The 26732-nt window shown below is 41.8% G+C and overlaps 1 protein-coding gene across 1 annotated transcript in view; it reads right to left on the bottom strand.

Annotated features, from left to right (window-relative positions):
- Nucleotides 1–26732, bottom strand: part of MBOAT1 (membrane bound glycerophospholipid O-acyltransferase 1) — an 81218-nt gene that overhangs the window by 39094 nt on the left and 15392 nt on the right. Inside the window, exons 2-3 of the mRNA XM_016216198.2 lie at nucleotides 5476–5621; nucleotides 3933–4010 (exon numbers count right to left, since the gene is read on the bottom strand). Of these exons, the coding sequence (XP_016071684.2) occupies nucleotides 3933–4010; nucleotides 5476–5621 (224 nt within the window). The remainder of the gene's footprint in view (nucleotides 1–3932; nucleotides 4011–5475; nucleotides 5622–26732) is intronic.

Here is a 26732-nt window from a genome sequence, read left to right as displayed (position 1 = left end):
TCCCTTCTCCATCCTAGGGTCTACCTTGGAAGTGTCCAATTATCAGATAAGGCTCAGCTCCAAAGTCACCTGGCTTGGTCTTGCTCCATCCATCCACGCCGCCCCCACTCCCAGCACAATTCATTGCTCCACTGCCTGTATTTCTCTAGTGCTACATACTAACATATGTAATTACAGTATTAAAACTGTAAGTATCCATTTCCCCAACTCACTGTGACCTTGAACATCCCAAGCCTTGACCGGACACATAGGAGGGGTTAACTGACTGTTAGTTGAAATGAACTGAAATGAATACATTTCAGTTCGTTTCAACCAGAAGATGGTGAACAAAGCAAACAGCTAAGAAAAAAGCAACTCCCGCAAGAGCCGAAGCAGAGGTTGAATGGAGTTCAGCCGTTTTGCCTCAGCACATGTTCCCTTTCTCCGGCCAGTTCATGAGGGTCAAGGAAGGAGCACAGAGCAGATTCAAAAGACAGATTCTTCCAGGGCTCTTTCAAAGGCAGCCAGGCCTGCTGCTTCCTTTCCCCTCCACAGGAGCTAGACCCATACCTTCCCCTGCCCCTCACCCAGGGAGAAAAGCAAGTTCAATTCAATTGTTATAATAAGGCCCACCCATCAAGGATGGTCCCAAGTGCTGCATCCCAGTACAACAAGGCAATGCATTCACGCCTTGGACAGACCTGAAAAGTCTAAGGAGCCCAGAAGTGGTAGAGGGAGCATGTATTCTGGAAACAGACCATCGTGGGTTCAAATGTCAGCACTGGTGAAACCAATCTGTGGTGTGAGATCAGGACGATGGTTATTTCAGGAAGGAGGGCTGTGGTAGAGACTGGGGCACGCATGAAGGTAATACTCCCCTTTCTGAGTAGGTGGTGGGTATGTGAGTATATTCACTGTGTGAAAATTCATCAAACTGTATACCTGTCTACCTCTCTGAGATTTCATTTTCTTGTATCAGGAACAAAAAAATCTATATCCTGTTGAGTTTTCCTAGAAAGAATATATTTGCAATAATGGTAAATAGTAAATATATTAACATTAAATGATACACTAAATAAGAGTTTTATTAAAAATAATAAAACTATATATACACACACACATATATTAATGTTTTTATTGATTTGAGAGAAAGAAAGGGAGTGGGAGAGAGAGAAACATTGATGAGAATCACCCCTCAGCTGCCTCCTGCACGCCTCCTACTGGGGATCAAGTCTGGGTATGTGCCCTGACAAGGAATCAAACTGGGAACCTCTTGGTGTACAGGAAAATGCTCAACCAACTGAGCCACACTGGCCAAGGCAAAGCAAATATATTTAAAAGAGCTTGTCCTGGCACTTGGCACAAAACAGGTACTCCAAAATTGGCAACTGCGTCACCCAGTTCTTACCCAAGGCCTCTGTCCTAGGAGATATAAACTATATTCTGCCCTAGTTGGTTCGTACATGGTAAATTAATGCCTGTGGCTTCTGCCCAACATAGCCACTTGCAAGGAAACAGCTGGTACCCCAAGACTCCCTATAAACCCTGAATGACAATGGTCAGTCCAGAAATGGGTTAGTTCCACAAGGCAGCAAATACTAACCTTTCCCTCCTCTTCAAGCCATGTGACAGAGCCCTTAAAAGCGGCTCAGTGACAAGAAGAGAACAAATCACAGAGACTCCTGAAATCCTGGCCCTGAAGAGAACTGAAGTTCAAACTACCACAAACGCCCCATCTGATGGTGGGAAATCTGATGAACAGAAAGGCTGTGTCACTTGTCTGACCTCACACAGCTAGGAAGAGCCAGGTTTCCTGACTCGGGTCTTCTGTGCTTTTCTGCATCGATAGGAAACAACTTCCCTCCACTGGGAAATGAACCACTCCCTGCTTCTGCAGCACTGGCAAACGCACAAGAAAGAAACAGGGGAAAAACTTGTTCTGGCATCCTTTCTTTTTGGTCTTGTGACACGGCCCTCTGCTACCACAATATTATTGCCTCTCTGTAAACCATTCAGTTCGCCAAGGCTGGAGTGTTCCATCCCTGGCCAGAAACTAACACAGAGATCAGGGGGCCTGGCACAGAGTAAGCGTGTATATAAGTTCTTCACCCTCTGAGCAATGGACCGCAACCCATTGGCATCCTCCACGTGTGGGCAGAGCTGAGACATAACAGTTTGTAAGGAAATGTCCTATAGAGATGCAACAACAATTTTACTAATCATGTCACTGTTTCCAAAAATCAAGTTTAGGAAAAATCAGCCATTTTCACCCCTACTTAAAAAAAAAAAAAAAAAATTTTGTCATAATATAAAGTATTTCCAGCTCTAGCAGGTTTGGCTGAGCGGTTACAGCGCTGGCCCACAGTCTGAAGGGTCCCAGGTTCAATTCGGGTCAAGGGCACATACCTTGGTTGCAGGCTTGATACCCAGTCCTGGGGACTCGAGTGGGATGCAACCAATTGATGTGTGTCTCTCACATCGATGTTTCTCTCTCTCTCCTCTCTCTCTCTCTCTCCTTTCCCCACTTTCTCTGAAAAGCAATGGAAGAAATATCCTCAGGTGAGGATTCAATAAATAATTGAATAAATAAGCATTTCCAAAACCTGTTCTTTCCATATTAGAAATAAGGGTTTCCTATTTCCCCTCTGAGTAGATGACATGCTCCCCTTCAAGGGGATGAGACGATTAGAAAAGAGATGACTGGATTCAAATTTTCAGAGCTCATCTGGATACTAAGTTGAATGACTATCAAATTTAAAAGCATGAAAAAAATATTCTCCTCATTGATGTTTCTGTCTCTCTCTCCCTGTCCTTTCCTCTCTCTGAAATCAATAAGGATATATTTTTAAAAAAAGAAAGAAAAAAAAAGAAAAAAGAAAAAAATATTCTCCCTTGAAAACCAGAAATTTATTTGACGTAATTACAAGATTGCACACTGAAAAGTTAAATTTCAATGACTCTAAGAAGGAAAACTATTGTGCCAACAGTCTTATTAATCAAAGAGCTTTCCAAAGCATCTGCTTTTTCAGGGACACCATCAGAAAACAAGTCTTACTTGTCATTCATTCCATAAATATTTATTGAGGCTTTACTTGTGCCAGGTATTGTTCTGGCCTCCGAGGATACAACAGTAAGAGAGAAAGGTCTTTGTTTTCTCAGAGTTTACATTCCAGTGTTAACAACGGGCAGACCGGAATACCGGGGTTTCAGAAAGACCATGAGAAACAGAGACAGTGCAGTGGAACAGACACCCCGGCTGTCTTACCTGATGACCTAGGCATGCAGCCTTCCAGGTAGAATGAAATTACTTCTGTACTTTGAAACCAAAATATCATAATAAAAATATTTCTTCCTTAACAGTTTCTATGTACATACTTAAAGTATACAAAGTGCCAACATACATACACACCCAGAAAACCATGGCCAAATTCAAGATAACAAACATGCATACCCATCACCCCCAAGTTTCTTCCTGCCTCTTTGGGATCCGTGTCACATCCCCCTGCACCAACCCACCCCTGGGAGCCTCTGATCTGACTTCTGTCGCCACAGATTAGTTTGCCTTTTCAGGAGTAGAATTTGTGTAGCTTCCTTCACTCGGCATATTTATTTGAGAGTCATCCATGTCATTGTGCGGATCAACCATTCATTCCTTTTTTATTGCTGAGTGGCATTCCGTGGTGAGAGCATTTGGGTTATTTCCAGTTTGGGGCTATCACAAACAGAGCTGCCTAATTCTGATATGTCTTTCACCTGAGAACCAATTTGCACCCCACCTTTTTCGTAAAACTTTCTCTGAAGGCTCCCAACATTTAGGGCTCCCCACCCCTCCTTCTGAAATCCCAGAGAACCAAGGGTATGCCACATGTGACATATGGGAAAGGTACCCTTTCCCCTGGAAATCAAAGACCATGAATAACCTCACCTCACACTGTTCGTTCCCAGGGTCTTACCTGTGAATATTGGATACGCTTGCAGTGACCATGATTCCATAGCACATTAACACCAGCATAAACAGATGTGCAGAGTACCTTTAAGACATAGGGGGAAGGAAAAGCATTGAATGTGTTTCATATTAACATACCTATTGGCTACCAACACTGCTACTCCACCTCCACCCCACCAAAAGGCAAAAGACCAGTTAACTCATGGTTAAGAGAAAATAAATCAAGTATTTTTGTTCTATGGAATTAAGAACTTTATCTTGAAATGACAGTAGGAAGTCATGGCACAATCTGCCAGTGGCAGCACTAGTGATGTCAGGAATCATAAATGGAATATTTATACTTTTTTAATTTTTAGATATTTTTTGTATTGATTTTTTTTTTTCTTTTTAGAGAGAGAAGGGAGAGGGAGAGAAACACTGATGTGAGAGTAAAACATCGATTAGCTGCCTCCTGCATGCCCCCTACAGGGGACTGAGCCCAAAACCTTGGCAAGTGCCCTGACTGGGAATCTGACTAGGAATCCAACTGGCAACCCTTCAATCCTTCAGTGCTTGGATAACACCCAACCAACGGAGCCACACAGGCCAGGGTTTATACTTTTTTCATATACACAAGTGAGAGACTGGAAGAGAGTTCTTTCTTTCTTGGTAACTTTTATTATTTTATTTTAAAGTACCAGGACCAAAACTGAGGTGACTTCTACCTGTCTTGTTGGCTAATTCAAAATACTCATCAATCTTTCTTAAATTTTTGTTGAAAAAGGAAGAGCAGCATTCTAGTGCCCTGAACAAGTTCACAAATTTCCCTAAGTTGTACTAGAAATGCTGGTTCCTAAAGCTTCTTCCCCAAGAAGTGCCACTCCCAAGGCATTTATCAAGCTTGTCTAGTAGAGAAAACTCTAATCTATGTGCTTTCTTTGTTCAAGAATGACTCCTAGGTCTGGCTGGTGTGGCTCAGTTGGTTGGGCATCATCCTGTGCACCAAGAGGCCACGGGTTCAATTCCTGGTCAGGGCACATGCCTGAGTTGTGGGCTCAAACCCCAGTAGGGGTCCTGCAGAAGGCAGCTGATCAATGGTTCTCTCTCTCCTCTCCCTTCCTCTCTCTCTAAACTAAATAAAAACATATTAAAAAGAAAACAGAATGACTCCCATTCCCTAAGACTAGCACTGAAACAATTGTTTTACTCTAAGTGCAGGACTAACACAAATATCTCCAGCAGTAACGCAAGAAAAACGCCTATGTCTACAATATTTAGGAATGGTTCCTCATCAGGAAAATTAAACCATATAAAAACCCATTTACATGACCCAGGGGAGATCAGTGCAAGTGTAACTTTAAGAAAAATTCACCAAATTGACTTTCAACGGATAGTCAAATTTATTGATTCCAGGTTCTTACAGTAAATGTAAATTTCTGCAACATCCCCATTATTTTGAGTAAATACACACAAACATACACATTTCTTTCCTTAGAGACTGGGAAATGCCAAGAATATTGCCACAAAACACGCAAATGATAAATATTAGGATTTATGAGGCTCATACTCACCAGCCAAAACAAAAGATGACAAAGTAGATGCCAAAAATGGTGGCAAATGTGTGCCGGGCCAACGGACTGGTTTTACCAGGACTTAAGTAGATGCGAAACCAGAAAGCAGCAAACAAAGCAAGGAGCTGGCAGGCCACGAAATTCACCTGGAAGAAAAAAAGAAAGACAAAACCTTTACTGTTTGGCCTGAGTGAGAATGTTCTTGACAGTTTTCAGATTTCCACGTGGGGTGCATCTCAGACTTGGACTTGGACTTCTTCCGAGGCAGAGTGTTCGTTTGGAGGAGTGAGAGGCTGGGGAGCGCCGGGCCCTCCCCACTGTATAAAGTGAACAGCCCAGTATGGGCAGACCTCGTTTTATTGCGCTTCACTGTATTATGCCTCACAAGTGTTGCATTTTTTTTTTTACAAACTGAAGGCAAAACCCTCCACCAGCAAGAAGATTCCAACTCGCTTTATTGCCATAATGCTTTATTATGATGGTCGGAACAGAATCTGAAATATCTGCGAGGCATGCCTGTAGCTTCTCTTCCAGTTCTTTAAGTCTAGCCAAGGTTGCTATCCCCCCACCCCCCCCCAAACACACAGTAGGAGGCTTGTGCATGTAAAGGCTGTAGCTGACGGTGATGGCTGTTTGCTGGGTCTCTACCTACCACCCCCAGCACTATCCTAAGATCAGAAATTCTTTCAGAGATGCAAATGAGTCAAATCAAAGCGGCTTCCCTCATCTGGTTTTCAGGAAATCAACTGCTTCTTCAAAATAATCATCCCCTGTTTTATGACTCTAATGTTTCTCATTTTAAAGTAACACCAAAGAAGCTAGAGCAGTGCTCGAATTCAAGGTGTGACACTAAAGATCCAAAAAGAAACTGCCCTGCATTAAACTTTCAATGTCAACGCTGTCCAATTTGGCACCGAATTTCCTTAGAGAAACCTCAGTGATCTAACTCTCAAAAATATTTTTCCTAAAAGAAAATATAAAATAATTTCCTGACACTCACAGGAAAGATTAGCTGATTTAACACAAAATCAAAATATATATTAAGTGGTTTAATGGTTAATGAAAACTGGAAATGCAGTTTAATCTTTTCAGAGTATTCAGAATGAAAACTTCAGTACCACTTTGCTTTTAGAGGGTACCTAATTGAAATGGATCAGGGATATAACTATCTGAATAGACCCTCAACTTCGGCCTCAGCAGTTTTTCACACTACAGAAAGCTATGGCTGCAAAATTCATGAGGGCTGGGCTTGGAGGTAGCACTACAGGTAGCAGACATCACCTCCACCGGAGATCATTCTGGTTTCCCAATAAAAAATAAGAATACTTTGGACCCCTTCTAATTCATAGAAAATAATACTTTCAGATAATTGTTATGTTTTGTTTTTAAAAATTGGCTGTGCTGAGTCCCGTGTCCCCCCCCCGGTTTGGAGCTCATTCTTTGTCAGTATTTCCAAAAATGTATTTCCTCTACTGCTTACCCTCACTTTATACCCTGAAAGGCACAGGAGTTGAGCTGTGATCCTATCCTGCATAATTTTGGTCATATCTTTTTATATAGCCTAAATGCACAACCAACCACACACACACACACACACACACAAATAGAAAGAAAAATAACCATCTTAGCAAGTTTCAAAATATAAAGGAATTGGGAACTGGAAAGTCAAAGGTATGGTCACCTGTAGGTCCATCAATCACACATTCTTCCATTCTCTCAGGGCAGGGTCCGGCCTGCAGCGGAACATAGTTACTAAGGAGAGAACCAAAGGAAAATATGCTCCATTCCTTTTGGTTGGCCAGTAATTACTGAGCATCCCTGAACCTGCGGACAGAGCAGTGGTTCTCCTGAGTAACAATTGTATGGCCAAAGAGAGTGAAAACATACCACGTTGCTCTTAAGTAAGCCCTTCACATTTTAAAAGGAACATGTGCAAAGTCTTTACTTTTTTACTGATCCACTCCCTCCAAAGCATCAAAGCAAGCTGTACTCTCATTTGTGATCTCCAACAGTATGCGCTCCACAATTCAAGTATTGTGTGGGCCCTTCTGCATAAGGAAACAGCAGAGCACAGCTGTTCTGATCCGACTGTAAACACCAGCAAGACTGACATAACTCAGATTCAGCAAGAGCTCAATTTTCACAGCTCTTGCAAGATTTCAAAGTAACTGCAAGGAAATAAAACACATGCCCAAGGATTAGGAAGCACAGATTGGTAGTTACTGAATAGTCAACGGGATGTCAAGCAGAGCATAGGGAATAGTCAATAATATTGTAAGAACTATGTGTGGTGCCAGGTGGGTACCTGAAATATTGGGGGGGGGTCATTCTGTAAATTATACAGCTGTCTGATCACTATGTTGTACACCTGAAACTAATAAAATAATATTGAATTTGACTGTAATTAAAAAATAAAAATTTTAAAATAAAGACCTATTCTACTCCAAAAATCAAAAGTAAACAAGGATTTGACTTCTTATGTCACCAAAGTGCAATCAAACTGTTCTGCAGTTTTCAAATATAAGTCCTAAATCTTTCTGCTCTAGTGGGCTGCGGAAAGACATTTTTTGGGGATTTCTGTTCTATGACCTTCATATTCTTCCAACAAAAAATAAACTTTGCCAAGAGCGAAAAACATTGCCTTCCTCCTAATGAAGAAATACAAGCAGTCTATTTTTAACAAATAGCAAATATTAACAGTCCGAAATGATTTCCTCTACTGCAGTGATTTACCAGTGGCTCACCACTGAGGCGCAGGCAACTGTCCAGGCCTGGAATGCTTTCCTCAGCAACACTGCCTTATATGCATCAAGACAAAACCCATCTAATTAAACAATTCCTTATTTAAAGGCAAGCCATTCCTCCTCCACCAACAGCACTCTTCTGCACTGCCCCCACAAATAAATGTGGCCGGGAAGAGTACGAAAAATGCTATTCCTTTCTGTGCCATGGAACAAAAGTAGCTTTTGTTTGTACCATACTCTTTAGCTACTTTGCACATTCAAAGAGAGCCTTGTTATACTTTCATTCCAAACTCCTTGGAATGTCAGCAAGAAATGCTTTAAATCTGTAATGAGCCCATTTTTTCCAAGTGGTAGACAAGCAAATATTATTTAAGATTGATAATCAATGTGTGTAATTTATAACCAAACTTCTAATTATTTCATATCATAACAATAACTGCATTTACTGAGTGATTATCATGTGTCAGGCACAGTGATGAAACTTACATAAATGATTCAATTTAAACTTTACAACAACTTTATGAAGTAGCTTACGCCCTCCTTTTACCTATTAGGAAAATTAAGACAACACAGTTAAGAACAGAAAGCAAAAAAAAAAAAAAGAACAAATAAGAAACAAAAACTCATAGATAACAGAAACAATATGGTGGTTACCAGAAGGAAATGGGGGTGGGGTGGTAATAAAAGGTAAGGGGGTCAAATATATGATGACAGAAGATCTATCTGACTTTGGGTGGTGGGCACACAATGCAATATACAGATAATGTATCATAGAATTGTACACTTGAAGCCTATATAATTTTATTAACCAATGTCACCCCAATAAATTTAATAAAAAATTATTTTAATATATACAGGTAAGTACAGTGGCTGAATTCATAAAGCTAGCCAGCTGGGGTTTAAAACCTGGACTGAGTTCTCATTCGTTATATTGTAACGCTTCCCCTCAGCTCCCAACACTCTCCCCAGAAATACTATCATTCAGGGAGAATTTAGCAGCTGCCTGTATTAATTTGCTCAAGTTGCCATAACAAAGTACCACAGACTGGGGGGCTTAAACAACAGAGGCTCACTCTCTCACAGATCTGAAGACTACAGGTCTGAATTCAAGGTGCCAGCAGGGTTGGTTTCTTTTGAGGCCTCTTTCCTCAGCTGTAGACGGTTTTCCCTCTGTGCATGTCTGTGTCCAAATTTCCTTTTTATAAGGACACCAGCCATACTGGATTAGGGCCCACCCTAATGACCTCATTTTAACTTAATTAGCTCTTTAAAGAGACTATATCCAAATAGTCACATTCTGAGGTACTAAGGGTTAGAACTTCAAAATATTAATTTGGGGGCAATACAATTCAGCCCGTAACACTGGCCAATAAAAATTCACTACTCAAACGCATGGAATAAAACACTCCTCATTTCCATGTTCCTACAGATGGAAAGTAGGTGAGCCCCAAATCAAAGGCTGTGAGGGAAGCTGAGTCTTAACATAAAGTGGGGCCTCCTGCTTGCCCACCACAAACAGCTCCTGAGAGGGTCTTCCCAGCTTCTGTCCCTGCCTCCCTGCTCCAACCTATGTCAAAAGCTCCTTGCTGAGAAAGGAGCTGAGAAAGCTCTGCTTCCCTGCTGAGAAAGTTCATGATCCCTTAGCCTCTGTTTCAAACACACACGTTTTAAGTAATAACAATCAGCATTTATTGAACATGTACATTTATTAAGCTCAACAAATGTTGGCCCTTTTTCTAAATGCTTCACCTCTATTATCTCATTTAATCTTCGCAACATCCTCAATGTCCTCCTGAGGGAACTAAGAGACAGAGTGAATGGCCCTAAAACACTCAGGGATAGGGCACCACCAGTTACACCGAGATGCTGAGTCATGCCTGCGACTGCCTCTCAAGATCTCGGTCTTGTACAGGGAGAGACCGAATGAAACTGCTGGGCTCGCAGGTCTTTAGAGCTCTTCTCTGAGGCTTGCACAAACTTTCTCTCGAGAGTTTGACAACTCACATAACAAGCCTTCTTCCACCAGTCATCCAGTCCCTCTGGAATGAGATAATGCCTCTCAATTCTGAGAAAAGAATCCTACATACTTGGCCTGAGCTTAAATTGTACAGGAAGATGTGTGGCTTACTTTATTCCATAAATATCATGTCATGTATTAGTTATGATTTAGAGTTAAAACCCTTTAACAACTGACTTCAATGGAAATAATGGAGAAAATATTTATGCTGTCTCTTTAGCCACAACCAAAAAAAAAAAATCTTGAAATATGACATCTTTTGAGGATCTGCCTCCAGGTTGCCTCCCATCCCATAAGTCACATCCTTATAATCCTTGTTGCAGTAGGCAGGTAAGACTGAAAGGAATTCAGGACTATTTAAGGAGTCCTGAAAAACTCTGTCCATAAGCATCCTGTCACCACCTCCTATGGAGAGAAAATTTCCCATTAATTCCATTACTAGCCAGTTAAAAATGTTTAATAATAACAATAGCAGCTAGAATTTAGGGTATTAACTTACATCCCAGGCACTGCTCTAAGACCTATTGCCTATATAACTCCTTTAATTTTCACAACTATTTGAGGCTATTGGAGGCATTCATTTTGTAAATGAGTAAATGAAGTCACATAAAGGTTAAGAAATTTTCCCCAAAATCACACACCTAGTAAGTGGAAATACTGGAATTTAAACTCAGGGAGTCTGAGGTTCTAGAGTCCATCTGCTTAGCCACTAAGTAATGATTCATTCAATTCAACCTTCTCAGGTAATTCCAACATCTCATTTTCCATACAAGGAAAGTGGAGCCCAGAGACTGTCTATGATTCAGCCTGGGTCACACAGCCCCTGAGCGCCAGAGTTGGGACTAGAACTAAGGTGTCTTGATTCTGGTCCATCCAGCACACCTTCCCGGATTTCCCCACCCGCCTTGGGTGTGGGATGGAAGTAAAACGGGGTGCAGAGGGTCAGATAGGCCCATCTGGAAATAAGGTCTGTCTGGGTGAGGAACCCTGGCTGCCAAAGGGAGAGGACACGCTGCTGTAGGAAACATCACTGAGCAAGGACGTGCAATGTTTGGGGGGGACTTTATACCAGGGCCTGGGTATGTCAAATTGTACACACAGTGGAGATCACCACCAGCAGCAAGTGTGCGTGTGTGTAGGTGTATGTGTGTAAAATTTTTCATGTGACCCAAGTCCACCAGCTAGGCCTGTAGCCACTTTCTCTTACTCTGGTTCCATAGTGAGGAGTAACCTCAGCTAAGAGCCTCCCACCACTTACGAGGTTATGTGGGATAATGTAATCATCTCCTCCACAGACTCTAACAGGCATCAATGGACTATGAAAGTACTTTGTAAACAATAGAGCTCCACAAGTACAGCAGAACCTTGGATAGCATCATTTTGTCCAAGTCATTTCATGATAACGTTGGAACTTAACTCTTATTTATATGTATTAGTCTACGATAAAATTGGTTTTGTTACACTCAATTTTGCTTAAACTCACAGAACCTATCAAAGACGTTAAGTGAGGTTGTACTGTATATTAGGTTAGCTACAAACTGTCAGGTCGGCTACTCAGCTGCCACACAGACCACGCGATGCAGTGTTGCCCACTAGTTAGCTACAGCGTAGGACCTCTAAGACAATGAACACTGAAATCAACCAGGGAGCTATAAAAAATTAAAAATACAAAGCACTGATCCTAGGGCTCCACTCTGATTTGGGGGAAATGGGTTAGGAGGAAGACCAGGCATCGTGTTTTTTTTCAAGGTGCCTGAGTGATTCTAACATGCAGCCATGGCTGAGATCACAGCTCCAACATCTCATACTGCTAACTGGGAGGAAAAAGGCAGTTTGGTAAGTATATTTTAGAATAAAGATTTTGAATCAAGCATAAAATAGACAAGAGAATCATACAATATTAGCAATTATCTGGTCCAAGCCCGTCATTTTGTGGGTAAGGAAAATGGGTCCATAGAGGGAAGTCATAGGGAGCCTGGCCGGAGTTCCCAACTCTACAGATGGATCCACTTTCATCTTATCAATGAACGGATTCAAGGATTTCTGCCCATAGTGACCTATGATGTCTTTACTGATTGATACTTTTTTGATATACATTGATATGCTGGCTGACACACTGCATTCTATCTCCTTACCATTCACTCCCTCACACCTGCTTTGTGAACTCAGAAGAGCTATGAAAAAGGTTTAGCACACTGCATCCCTAACTGCTCACAGAATGTTAAAAAATAAATAGGGAAACCAATTAACTCATATAGAACAGGAAAAAGTCACACAAGCTCATCAAACTATTATCCTGTATTCCCAGGGCTGAGTGAAACATATTAAAACAGCTTCAGATCCTTCTGGCATCTAGTAAAACTATACCTAAGTGGAGTCCATCAAAAAAGCCACAGAAAGCCCTGGGTAGGTCAGTTGGTTAGAGCATCATCCAGATACACCTAGGTTGCAGGTTCGATCCCCAGTCAGGGCACATATAACAATCAACCAATGAATGCATAAATAAGTGGAATAACATATTGATGTTTTTCTCTCTCAAATCAATAAATAAATAATTAAAATTAAATTAAAAACTTTTTAAAAAGCCACAGAGTTTTTTATCTCATTTCTTTTTATTACAAAATTAATAAATGCTCATTTTAACAAATTGAACAATACCAAGAGATGCAGTGAAAGAAAAGACACAGTGCCCCATCCCCAACCTTCTAAATGCACTACCCACCATTCTTAGCAAAAAAACCCAAAAAATGTTCTAATACTTTTTTCCATGTTTATAAAAACATGCCCATTGGTATTCATTTCTCCTTTTGTTTAATATAATCAGGGTATAAAAATTACTCTGTAACTTGATTTTCCCCTTAACAAAATATCATAGACATCTTTTCATGCTTATTCATACTTAGCTACTTTACACTTTTAAAGCTGCACGATATTCCATAATATGAGAGGAAGATACTCTCCACTCCTTAGATTTCCATAAGTGTAAAATAATTTCCACTCCATTCCCCAGGAGGAAAAATATAAAAGTAGAATTCCTACCAAATGCACGATGAGTCCTATAGAGCTAAAGACCTGTCCTAAATGTAAAAATACAATTAGCCCATCTTCTTCCCCAAATGAGATTTGAGTTTATGACTGTGCTTTAAAAAGGCCACATTTATTACTCTAACAGTTTTTAAAATCTCATTTATTTTAAAATTCTTAAGCAAATGCATTGGAAATTATAGAATTAATCAAGAAGTAAAGCCCGACCAGCATGGAGCATAACTCAATCACACTAGTGCCATCTTTCTTATAAAAAAATAACCACCCGTGCGCATGTGCACACACTGCATTTGCTTGTTCCACATCACTAAGGAGGCAGGGAACATAAATATCATCTGTGTTTTCCCAGTGGGTAAAACAGAGAGGTTAAATAAGGTTATTTAACAAGAGAGAGGGAAACAGACTCCCAAGTCACCTCTTTCCCCAACAACCTATGGTGCCTCCTAAACAAAAAACCTGACTTGAGCTATTTTTCATGGTGGACTTAAGTAAAAACTTTATAGCTCCAGAGAAAGTGCCCTCCATAGACAAACACACTTTTCTATCACCAATACTACTACTTACTATTTAAGATGTGACTATGAGTGAGATCTTTGGGGACAATGGAAAATGCAGAACCAGGGCTACATTTTCTTACGCAATACCCCAGAGTGAAACCAATGATCTCATAGTGTGTTACGGAATTCTCAAAAGTCTCAAAACAGAATTAATTTTAATTTAGTTTAAGTTAAGAATAAAATGCAGCACCATTTAGCTTTTATAAAACAGAGATGCTGTGGAGCCAGATGGGATACACACGAATGTCACAGCTCCAGGAGTGGGGAAACCTGAGGCCTGGTGGCCTGGTACAACCTTGGACCATCAAAATAGGAATATATATGACTCTTCCTGGTCCCTAGGAGCTAAGCTACTTTTCAGCTCTTATTATGTAATCACCTTCTCTAAAATATGTGTTTATTATAAAAAAAGGGAAACTCCAATGTGCATCCTTGATTAATAAAAACCTTAGCCTGCTCCAGAGCAAAGTAGACAACAGTTTTCAAAGGCAGAAAACAAGCTAGCAAGTATAAGTTAAAAATTTTTCAAGTAACTCTAGCCAATTTGGCTTAGTGGTTAAAGAGTCAGCCCGTGGTCGGTGCGTGAGCAGGAGGCAACCAATCGATAGATGTCTCTCTCTCCTCCTTCCCCTCCCTGAAAGGCAATGGAAAAAATATCCTCAGGTGAGGATTAAAAAATAATAATTTTTTTCAAGTAATAAGCAAGCTTTTCTTTGGTGTTTATTAATTCTCCCACCTATGGAGTCATAGGAGAAAGGGAAGGGGGCAGGATTTGTTCTGTAAACATTTAACTCCAAAGAATGCCTAAAATTATACTCCATTTCTTAACCTCGCCTTTGTGCCATAAGCCATGACATATCCCTAACAGCCCACAGCAACTGCTCTGACCCTGTCACCAACTGGCTCCTTGTTTGCAGAAGCCAATGAACCGTATCCTGCCTGCCATGAGCTCTTGGCAACATTTGGCACTGTGCACCATTCTCCATGTTTTCTTCTTGACTTCCTGACGCCACATTCTGGTTGTCTTTACCTTTCTGATCACTCCTCGCCCCTCTCCTTTGACAGCTACTCCCCTGCACAACCCTGTTAAAATGATGCCCTTCTGGGGGCCATCCCAGGCCAACTTCTCTTCTCACGTTATATACTAAGGGATCCCTCTTACTCCTCCAAATACCAGCTGATGGCTTCCAAATAGTTTTCTCCAGCCCAAATGTCCCTTCTGAATTACCAGGCATACACCCCAGGCTTACTGGAATTCTCATTTGTATAAACCACAGACAAAATTTCATTACATCCATAACCGAGCTCATCAGCTTTCCCTTCACCTGTCCCTCTCTTTAAGTGTGAGGCCCTTCAACAACCCAATTGTTGAGGCCTGAAACCAGAACTGCACCTCTCTCTCACACCCACCTAAATAGAATCAATCCCAATTAATTCTACCTCCTTTGCTTCCCTCTCTGCATCTACCCACTATTCATTTCACCTGGACAATTTTAACAGCCATTTAACTAACCCCCCTGCCTCTGAGGTTGCCCAATCCTCTCCTTCCCTTTCCTCTCAGTCCTTCTGATCTCAATTCAGAAGTCACCTCCTCCGGGAAGCCTTTCCTTCTGCTGCTCCCACAGCATTCTCGGTCTCTGCAATCACAGCACTTCTCGCACTGTTGTAATGATCTCATTACCTATCGAACAGTTTTAAGAAAGCAGAGGCCATGTCTATCCTTGCTATATACTTGGTTTTCAATATTGGGATGAATGAATGACTAATGAGTGAATGAATGGATGGTATGTTCAAGATCAAGGGTATGTTCAAGATGCCTAAGATAAAGCAAAGGCAGGGCAGAGATGAGGTAACAGAGGGCACCGAAGACCATGCTTACTCTTTACTCCATAAAAACTACAGCTCAGGCCTTTGCTGTGCATTCGGAAAGTGTTTACTGAAAGGCAGTTGTGTAACAAAGGACTGTTTTGATTTCATCAAAAGTGTTTTTCTTTGAGTTGCAAGTGTCACTTCTTTTCATTATCAAAGTTGTTTCATATCTACCTTGTCAGGTGTGTCAAGCAAGGGCTGATGGGTCTCGGTGTCCCATCCATGACCCCAACTATCCTGCGCATGACGGTGACCTTATGCAATGATGACTCAGCATAATGCAACTGCACATGCCACTTTAACGCACTGCTTGTTATGGTCTATATAACCAGCACTGTATGCAATAGAGGAGGAATCATTCTCTCAGTGTCAGCTCCTTGGGCCTTCTTTATGCTGGGGATCTCGCCTCCTAAACACCCCTTGTAGCCTCCCTCCCTCGACACACCTTTAGATATAATTAATACAAACCAAACCTGATGATCTCTTTCAAATCTAATCATTGCTATATACTTGGTTTTCCTCCCCAGAAAACAGTTAATCCCATTAATCCAACCCCAGCAGCATCACTGACAGCAGAAAAACATGTTATGAAAACAAAAGAGAAAGTAAAAATATGCTTTGGTATAAACTGCTATGAAAAACTGAATACCAGGGCTGGCTAAATTTTCTTAAAAATCAAAGGAGGTGCCCTGCCAGCGTGGCTCAGCAGATGAGCGTCAACCTATGATCCAAGAGATCGAAGTTCAATTCCTGGTCAGGGCACATGCCCAGGTTTTGGGCTCAATCCCCAGTCAGGGGCATGCAGAAGGCAGCTAATCAATGGCTCTCTCATCATTGATGTTTCTCTCTCTCTCTTCCTCTCTCTGAAATCAATAAAGACTTTTTTTTTAATTGAAGGACGGCACTACTTTATTCTCTCAACTTTTGCTCTTAATACCAAACAGAATGTGCAGTTGGCCTTTTCACTTTTCCAAATCTGTAGTTAGCAAATGCCCCATGTGCCTAAGTTTTTGTTCCCAAAACAGTAAATTCCCAGGAGAATTACAATGAAAATTCCTGCAAACACATAGATGTAAAATATGTATATGAATCTATAACCTTGACATAGACCTAGAGATCATCAATACTATGCTCAGTAGACATTTTAACATGATAGAATGCATGAAAACGTGAGGGGGAAAGGCAGAGACACATGAACGTGGTTTAGCTTCCCTGGATGGACTCTATGAAGAAACGGTAAGCTCTCATCCATGTCACACAACATGGGAATTTTGTGGTCTCTGAGTAATAATACTGGCATTTTCTAGACTCTGCTCCCATAAAAGAAAAGACTTGTGAAAGTTACTCTTAGATTTAAATCTTAACATGTCATAAAACAGGTTTAAGCAATTAAAACAGGTTTTTAAAAGACTCCATAATTCAGTGGAAACATCTGGTCTGAAATGACTGATGACTCATTTTGGAAAATACCTGAGATAGAGTAAAAATACACTTGGCTGTTCATGAATAGGAAGACATAAAAGAGACGTAAAATTTTGCTTTGACTTAGCAAGAGACAGACCAGAAATTGGACAACCTTTAAAAACTGAGTACTGCATGCAGAGCTGGGTGCTGCCACTAAATATTTAGGAATACTGGGTTTAAAGTACAGAAAACAGATAAAGACAAAATGCTGGGGAAGGGAAATAAACAAGAATGGGAAAGACAAAAAGAATTTGGTGTCAGTCGCTTCTTACAAGAACTAGTATAAAACTCAAATGGGGTCTCAGAATTGACAGCAGAGCATAAGTGATGAAAACCTGGCAAAGCCTAATTATTTTTCCAGTAGAATGTGAGGGCCCCAGGAACAGAAACCGAGTGGCTTTGATCCTTGGCATATAATAAGTATTTAATCTCTGCAGAATGAATGCATGGGAAAAGGTGTAAAGACGAAAGGTAAAGAAAATCCAGGAGAGAAAGTGGAGTACTTAGGTAGTCACAACAGGTACCAGCGCCTACAACTGGTGGCTCCAAAGAAAGACCCCAACTGGCTCCTCTCCTTTCTTTACAGCAGGTCACAGGCTATTATACTGAGGTTTTATTAGCTAGAAGGCTGCTCTTCTTTGTTCTCCAGAGTTGAAAAGTGAAGGCAAATCTAACCTGATGTTCTCACAGCTCCACCTACCTCTTAGTGTCCAGGGACTAGTCCTACACAACTCCAGCGTGGGCCAGGCTGAGGGGCAGCAGCTCCCTCTCCATCCTGTGGGCCAATCTCCACAGGCTACCTGGTTGCCCTGAACAGCCCTGGCCAGCCACTTCCTGGGGCCTCTGGACTCAAAGGAAGAACAGGACTAACAATAACTGTCAGGTCTTTTGCAGAAGACAGCACACTAATCGAATCTGTGATGGTTCCACTCGCAATTCTTGTGGCACATTTCAGACTCACCATGGTTTGAGGAAAATGTGTATGGACCATTACCACCAATGTCAGTGGACCTCCTGCCCACGTTCCAGGTAGTGGGGTTGCGCTTGTTTCTCTCTCAGAGGTAAAACTGGGCCTCATAATATGGTTGAGCTCTTTAGTGTGCTCTACGAGGGAAAATAGATATGTAAGAGGGAAAAAAGGCTCAGGTGTCCAAGTGCCCAGATAGCCACTCTATAGCAGGGTGTGCAGTGAGGCCACACCACTGGACTGCTGGAGTCACACACAGCACAGCCAGCACTACTATGTGCAACTGCTTGGGGGCGGGGAGGAGTCAGGGCCCAAGAAAGAAGCTGCTTCTTTCAAATAGCTTCAGGAAACCAAGCTCCTGAAAACAGTTCCACTCATGGGATCTGCACTGAATGAAAATATCAATGACGGATATCATTCAAAGCAAAAAATTAGTTACTATTTTTTAAATTTATTTTCTATTTTCACATCTAACATTATGGGTACAATCCAGAAGAGAGGCAGGGACACCCAGGAGAGACAAATTAATGCACCTTGGATATAGCGTTTAATAAGACAGTCAAGAAACAAGAGTTCACTGCCTGCTGAGTTCAGATTACAGAATGAAGACTTCTGTAGGCAAGCAGAGAAAACAGAGAGAAGCATTAAAATATATTCCCTCCCTTAAAAGCTAGTCCCTTTTAAAAGCCCATAAATTTTTTAAATAAATAACAATAATAAAGCCAGAAAGGTCCAAGAAGAGGAATTATTTTTAATGCAGACACTGTTTCTACTTAAGTGGAGATGTTTACGCTTAGGTTCTTAAGAGAAATTTGTATTTTTTGTCTTCAAGTGGAATTCAGGAAAATAATATTACCAATTGAAAAAGATACATACTATTGCAACACATACCAAGCAGCCCTATAGCATCATAAGGGTTGTCTGCAAAGAGCTATTTAGAGCTTGACAGTGAGAGTGTGTTTCTGGTTTTGTTTGTCTGAGGATTAATACAGTGCAGTGTCAGGATTAAAAGCACAAAATTTGGAGTCTGCTCGAATCCAAATTTTGGACCCACCCACTACTTACCTTCTTCAGCTATAAAATTGACAAAAGCCCTACCCTTTAGGGTGGTTGTGAGGTTTCAATGAATATATGTAAAATATTAATATTTAAAATACTGTTGACAAAGGATTGTCTCAATATTTGTTACTATTATTATTAAAAAGTATTTTTATTTCAGAAATAGCTCAATTTTTTTAAGCGAAGTCCCAAAATAAGACCCAGAGGAAACTGTCATTTACTACCAGCTTTTACTCCATTTTAAAGATAATATAGTGGTCACATCTGTAATATTTTAAACAATAATAAAACTTTAAAAAAAAAAAAGAATGGCTATAAAGATAATATAGTGGTCTAGCCTCGAAATTACTAGTTATAAAGATGGGTAGACCCGGACAGTTTACAAAGCTATTTCATACATATTAGAAACACTAAAATTTTTGAATAGTCTAACCTACCATCAAGAATCACCTACTCACAGTCACTCCCCGGATGAAAGCACTAATAAAGGCCCTAATTGTTGGTCTTTCAACAATAAAAAAAAAATAGTCTTAGTCACCTTCACCAGGGAGGTGGCCTTTGATCTGCAGGAAGTTACACTTTTCTCCTGCTTCATTACCTTAAGCAGCAAACACAAGGTCTCAGACTGGCCTTGGGGATGCTATAATAACAAGTGTGTCTATTAAAAAATCCACCAAGATAAGCAGATACGGCCAAAAAGTGAGGCACAGCACTGTGATTTCACGTGAAAACTGGCAACTGCTTCTGAGGCATTGTCCTGAAACAGCTACTTTCTCTAAAGCTTTACGTTTCTTTTCTCACTTTTGTTTTTCCCCCCAAAGCTCAGTCTGTCTGCCGCCAGCTCTACCACCCGACTCCCCTCCTTCCCTTTACTCTGATGCCAGTTTCTCTAATTCCCTGAAGGCAGAATGAATGGCAACTGGGCAGATTAGCTGGCATCGAGTGTCACTCACAAGACTCAGGTGGTACAGTTGCCTAAAAGGTTCTCAAATGCGCCGTTGGGCATTAGAGCTACTCTACCTCAACATGGAGGGGAAAGTCCTTTGGGTTTTACATGTAAGCCTTCGGTCCTATAGAGTAGATGTCATTTTTTCAGTGGTGTAAACTTTATTTTTTTTAAAAAATCTACTCACCCCAGAGCCACACTAAGATGCAACCTCCTTTCTCCTGTTGCCTTCTTTTTTTTTTTTTTTTGGTTTTTGTTTTACATTTGAATTAGACAATTCCCCAGAAGTTACCACCTGCCCCCACTGGTTCCCAGGGATACAAATTCTATGGGGAAGAGGCACCAGGAGCAGGGCACCTGCACATCAGGAAACAGGAAAGTCCCTATAATTTGTACGCAATGCGCACACAGTCCTGACTTGTTTATTCAATGAATGGACTAATGGGCGGTCATACATGACACCATTTCCCTTTAGAGCGAAAGCTAAGCTTGCTATGGCACCTCCTGCTATGAAGATTCCCTCCTGCAATCCTTATCAAGGAGCTAATGCCACAGAAACACACCAGTGTTAGAAAAGTATTGCAGAATTGTGGGAAATAAATATTTAACAATTAATAGTTGTTTTAGATGTGATGGCCCTTTCAAGTACACCTGGAGTCAGAGTGAAGATATCAGTTCCCTAATCCTGGACCAGACACTGATGAGCTCTGTGACAGGTTCAATGTGGGTTGTAGTCAACGCCCATCATGAATTAAACATCAGGGAACTTATCTAACCCCTGAGGGCCTAAGTTTTGTAACTGGGGAAATCAGGAGATCCACAATGACCCACAAAATCCTTTCTAACTCAAAAATTCTTCTAAATGTGTTTACTGTTTTGGCTGGGATAAAGAGACTTAGCCTAGGGGAGCAGGCTGACTTCCATCTGACAGCTAATGAGTAATTGATTCACTCCGTGTAGTCACTGATGGCTACAAAACAGCATGGGGAGTAAACACACTGCACTGGCACCAATATAATGGGGGGAGCAAGGTTATCCCACCACGTGGCCACTTCATCAAAGTTCAGCTCACCAAACATGCACTGGGTATCTAGTCGGTGTCAAAGATTTGCCAAGAATTGGATTTAAAACAAAACAAAATACTTTTCTTCAAAGAACTGGGGAGAAGCAAGCATTCAATCTCTCCCTCCCTTTGGGGACTCCTGCAATGGGTTTCTGGCCACCCACTGCACCCACTGTATGCTGTCTTGTATCCTAAGTGTCTACATATGGGTCATCTCCATTACTAGAATGAATCTTCCTTGCAGAGAGGAACCTTGCCTGGTTGAGCTTTGCATAGCCTAGAAAGTAGGCCATGCAGATAAATCAGCTCAATCAACACAGGTGGCAGAAGCCCCTACTTGAGCTACGGGTCCACACTGACATCTTCATTTTTAGCTTTCCCGGTATCAAAGCTGACATCTGGAACCCTAGCTGAGACCTGTGCATATTTCTCAACTGATGCACTCACTGATTCTTGGCGAGGGTGAAAATGGAAATCTCCAACCCTGACAGCTATTGTAACTACAGACAACGATGGGGAATTTTCCATCAAGGGAGAAAAATTCAGAAAACACAATGGAAAGGGTTGTTATTACACTTATAAAAAGAACACGCTGACATACAATGCTCTTTAGACATTGAAAGTCTCTTCGCCTTATCTCTCCCTTTTCTCCAGAGAGGCAAGGCTATAACTACGGACAAAGAGAACTCCCTGTCCTCTGCTTCCTTTGTTCCTCTCTCACTCACAACACCTGGCAGGCTGCCCTGTCCTAGAGGCTGGAATGTAACTAAAATAAATGTAATCTAATCCATGACACTACAATCTACCTGGAAAATATAATGTGTTTAAAAAGTGGAGGTCCACAAGGATTCTTTTAAACAGAAAGAAAAAAAAAAAGTTGAGTTTGTGTGCACCCTATCTATAGGTGAACAGTGCCACCACCAGCTGAGCCAGGTAGAGCCCTATGACTGGGTCCACCTGACAAGCCTGGCTCAATCACGACAGTGATGCCGACCTAGCTGACTCTCTTTACTTCTAATTAGACTTCAAATTAGCAGGGAAAGTCTCCTATATGTGATATAAATGGAATGACTACCCAACATCAATATTTCCATCCTGCTTATCAGGGGTATTAGTGACAGTGAATGGATAAAATGACATTCTGGTTGGCACCCACCCATGAGCCCCATCCAGTGTAAGTCCACCGACAAAAAGCACGACTCCAGGCTAATTAGCAGAACTAGGAAATAGGATCCTGAACAGTTTTGATCCCACCAAGTTACTGCTGTTGTCAAAGCCCTGCCCCAAGGGCTCACCACCCAGCTCCAAAGTCGGTGACATCGCTTCCCCTGCGACTGAACAGTACGTTAGGAATCCAGGGGGCTCCAGCCAGTAAGTCACAGCAAGACGGGCAGGAAGAGGCAGGGACCCAGCATCAGAGCCACGGGGAAGTTCAGCCTGGCCGGCAAAGCCAGCTGATGGTCACAGCGCTCGCTCCCTGGTCACTGAGCAGGGAGGGTGGGTGGAAGGATGGGAGGAGGAAGGGACATTGTCAGTGGTGATGCCATTGACAACAGGTGGACAGAGAATGGCTGGTGACAAGCAGGGTAGACTGGACCATACTGGAAGCCCACACTGGCGGACAGGCAGACAAGGATGGGTGGCTACCCTTGGAGAGCAGGACCCCACTAACTAAGCAAAGGTTGAGAGTTGGGCCTCAATCCCTGGAAGGAAGACTAACCCCTATGTGTCTAGAAGACGTCCCAAATTTTGTGGTGAGCAATTCGTCTGTACCCCCTCAAACCATCTTCCACCAAATCAGCTATGGAGAACACAATCCAGTCGTGTCTCTTCCAGGCTGAAAAGCCCTTCAGCCTCACTCTCATCCCTGCCATCTTACCTCCACTCCCTACCCACCACCCTCCTCTCAGAGACCGCCTCATTCCCACCCCCGGACACACACACATGCTGGGCTAGGCATCTGCCTCTGTACCACCTCTGTGCTACCAATGCGCATATGACATTTTATTTTTATTTACTGACTTTAGAGGAAGGCAGAGAGAAACATCAATTTGTTGTTCCACTTCTTTACGCATTCATTGGTTGCTCCTTGCATGTGCCCTCACTGGGGAGCGAACTCACAACCTTGGTGTAGTGGGATGATGCTCTAACCACTGGGTACACTTCCAGGGCTACATCTGACATTCTAACTGCTGCACATAACTGCAATTATTTTGTGTGTGTGAATCTATATTCTAGTTAAATCTGAGTTCTCTGTAGGCAGTGAACAAGTTTTACTCATCTATGTAAGCCTAGCACCCAGAACAGTGCCCAGAACACAATAGTAAAAATTAATTTTATTGATTTCAGAGAGAGGAAGGGAGAGGGGTAGAGAGAGAGAAACATCAATGATGTGAGAGTCATCCATTGGCTGCCTCCTGCATGCCCCCCCACTGGGGACCAAGCCTTGACCTTTATATTCTGTGGGGATACATTTAAGATCTATTCTCTTAGCAACTTCTAAGTATTTAATACAATATTGCTAACTACAGTCACCATGCTGTACATTAGATCCCCAGAACTTATTTCCTCCGTAACTCCAAGTTTCTACCCTTTGACCAGCAACTCCCCACTTCTCCCACCTCCCATCCCCTGGCAGCCACCATAGTTTACTCTGTTTCTATGAGTTCAGCTTTTCTAGATTTCAAATACAGGTGACATCATATGGTATTTGTCTTTCTCTTCTGACTTATTTCACTTAACATAATGCCCTCAAGATTGATCTATGGGTGTCAAATAGCAGGATATCCTTCTTATTTTGGCTGAAACATATCCCACTGTATGTATATACCACATTTATCCATTCATCCCTCAATGAACAGTTAGGCTGTTTCCCTATCTTGGCTACCGTGAATAGTGCTGCAATGAACATGGGGGAATAGGTATCTCCTCAAGATTGTGATTTCATTTCCTTCGTAAGTATACCTGGAAGTGGTGCTGCTGGATCACATGGCAGTTCTAATTTTAGTTTTTTGAGGAACCTCCATGCCAACTGTCATCCTGGCTGTACCAACAGGTACTCCACCTTCAATGACATTTCTGGCATATACATTCCCTGTGTCCTCTCTCTTCAGGTCCAAGCACTTAAAAACCCGGGTGTCCTGAGTTTCATCACCCTTCCTAGAGCCCAGGGTGAAGGAATGAGAAACAGAAAGAGAAGTAGTAGTGTGACCCTGTGTGGAATGGATAGGAACATGCTGTTTGAAGCAAGTTCACTGGGCAAGTCTTCCCAGCCTGGCTGCTGGGTCTAAATCTGTAGAGTCAACAAGGTCAGCCTGAAGGGCCATCACCTTGGGGCAGAGCTCTGGGGAACCTTTGAAGAAACAGCACAAATAGGAATGTTCTACCAAAGGCACGCCTTGAGCAACGTAGAGGGTAAAAACTGTATCTGTGTCTGGGGTTTAAGAAAACCACATGAGAAGGAAAACACCTACTTCTAAAAGTAAATAAACCAACCAGAAATTCAGAAGAAAAATCAAAGTGCCTTGGATCCATCCCAATGATCAATTTCTAGTTAATTTAACAAGTTCCACACTCTGACACGTGGAAAGCAAAGCTCAGGCCATTCAGCTTTAAGCAAAACCTGCAGCCTGTAAATACAACCATAAAACTATTTACCAAGTTGGCTGGAAACATTTGTTTCAAACTTAAACATCTTTGAGATAAAAATAACCTTCTATGTTTACTCCTCTAAACACCTTTGGCCAGCACGCCTTGCTCATTCAGATATTAATCAAAAGTCCTCCCAAGGACATGAGAGAAGATTCCTGAGCTGCCTAGAATGTTTAAACATCGACCAAAGGAAACTCTGTTTGCACTAACCCTTTAATTCTAAGGTCTAGCTTCTTACCATGGTCACATTTTATCAATCCTGAAGATCTAAGCAAAGCAGGAAGCATGTCATTTTGGAAGAAACATGGACTTTATAGTGTCAGACAACCAATTCTACCACCAGCCAACTATGTGTCCCTGAACAAGTAATCTAATCTCCATGACCCTAGATCGTGTCTATAAAATGTGAAGGAAAGAAGATTACTGTTCAGATAATTCTGAAAATTCCTTTAAAAAATATATGTAACCCATCTAGCACAAGCATTGAAAGGGCTCTTCCACAGGCGGAGTGTTCTCCAGGGCAAGTCTCTGCTCTGATCCCACCAAGCTCACTTTCTCCTTCCTACTTCCCCTGTGAAAACAGTTCCAAATTCTTATTTCACAAATTTGAATCAATTTGCAAAGCCAGAAGAGATTCCGCAATCTCCATCTTCAACAAAACAAGAGAAAGAAGAAAAGAGAGTCACATCACTAGGAGACCCCTGAATGAATTAATATGAAATAGAAAAATAATAATTCCATTGGTCAGGTCAAAATAGAAAGAAACTTAACAGAACACTGTTTTCTACTGAAGTTTGAAAGTATAATGGAAATACCATATGGGGCATGAGTAAGAGGCAACCCTGTGAACTGGAACAGCACCCAGAGAAATCGATTCTAGGATACTCAGAATCCCCATAGGAATAAGACACTGAAGGCCAAAAATGGTAAACAACAAAGCACATACCCACGTAAACAAAGGCTGGCTCAACCTCGGAAATAGCAAGTAGCCTGATCACCATGGGAGACTTGGAATTCCCAAGTGAGCAAAAAACTTAGAACAAGTCCCGAAAGAAGTAAAAGTTCAGATAAACCTTCATCCAGTACTCAGAGTACTTACGCTCTAGAAAGTCACGCTTCCTGTTAAAGACCCTGCAACATATCCCAGGCAGCTCCTACGGGGGAGATTGATTCTTTAGATTTCCTAAGAGTCTTAGACCGGGACGTTTTAGGAAATTCTGACTCAGAAAGATCAGGGCTGGGGCCCAGGAATCCCTGTATTTAAAAAGCTGCCCTGGTGACTGTGATGGTGACCACTGTTTGGGAAGGAGTGGTATAAACCAAGGACACTTTCAGTCACCTTAAGATGCTTTAGGTCCTTAGGACATACTGAGCCCATCCCACTGTTTTGATCGCTCCCATCTACTTGGCTCTTTGGGAAGAATAAATGCAGATAAATTAATTTTCACCCAGGCATTCTTCAGTTGAATGAAAAATCAAAGCCAAGGCTATACAGCAGGAGCACCCCCCACTTCTTCCTGTCTCCACCTTGAAGTGAATTGTGCCCACTCCAGGTGGAGAGGGGACCTTCTCCTCAAGTCCTCAGTTGACCAAATGCTGGATCCCGGCCCCTCTCACATTTAATCCATTCTGTACCAAGTCTCTGTCAGCTTCCTCTCCACAGAGTTTGTGGTTTCTTTACTTCTGTCTTCAAATACAGACAGCTCCCCTCTATCTTTAAAAAAACAAGACAGAAAAACCCCCCGTGGCCCATCCTGACATTGGCTCTTGTCATCTCGTCTTTGAAGTCCTCAGATTTCTCGTAAGCTGTCTATAATGTGTCCATTTCCTCCCACCTCGCTCCCTTCCAAACTGCAGCTTACCCTCTTCACCAGT

This window comes from Miniopterus natalensis, chromosome 9 (assembly GCF_054644295.1).
Source record: "Miniopterus natalensis isolate mMinNat1 chromosome 9, mMinNat1.hap1, whole genome shotgun sequence".
NCBI lineage: Eukaryota > Metazoa > Chordata > Mammalia > Chiroptera > Miniopteridae > Miniopterus > Miniopterus natalensis.
Note: the sequence above shows the minus strand (reverse complement) of the source record. Positions and strands in the feature narration are given on the sequence as shown.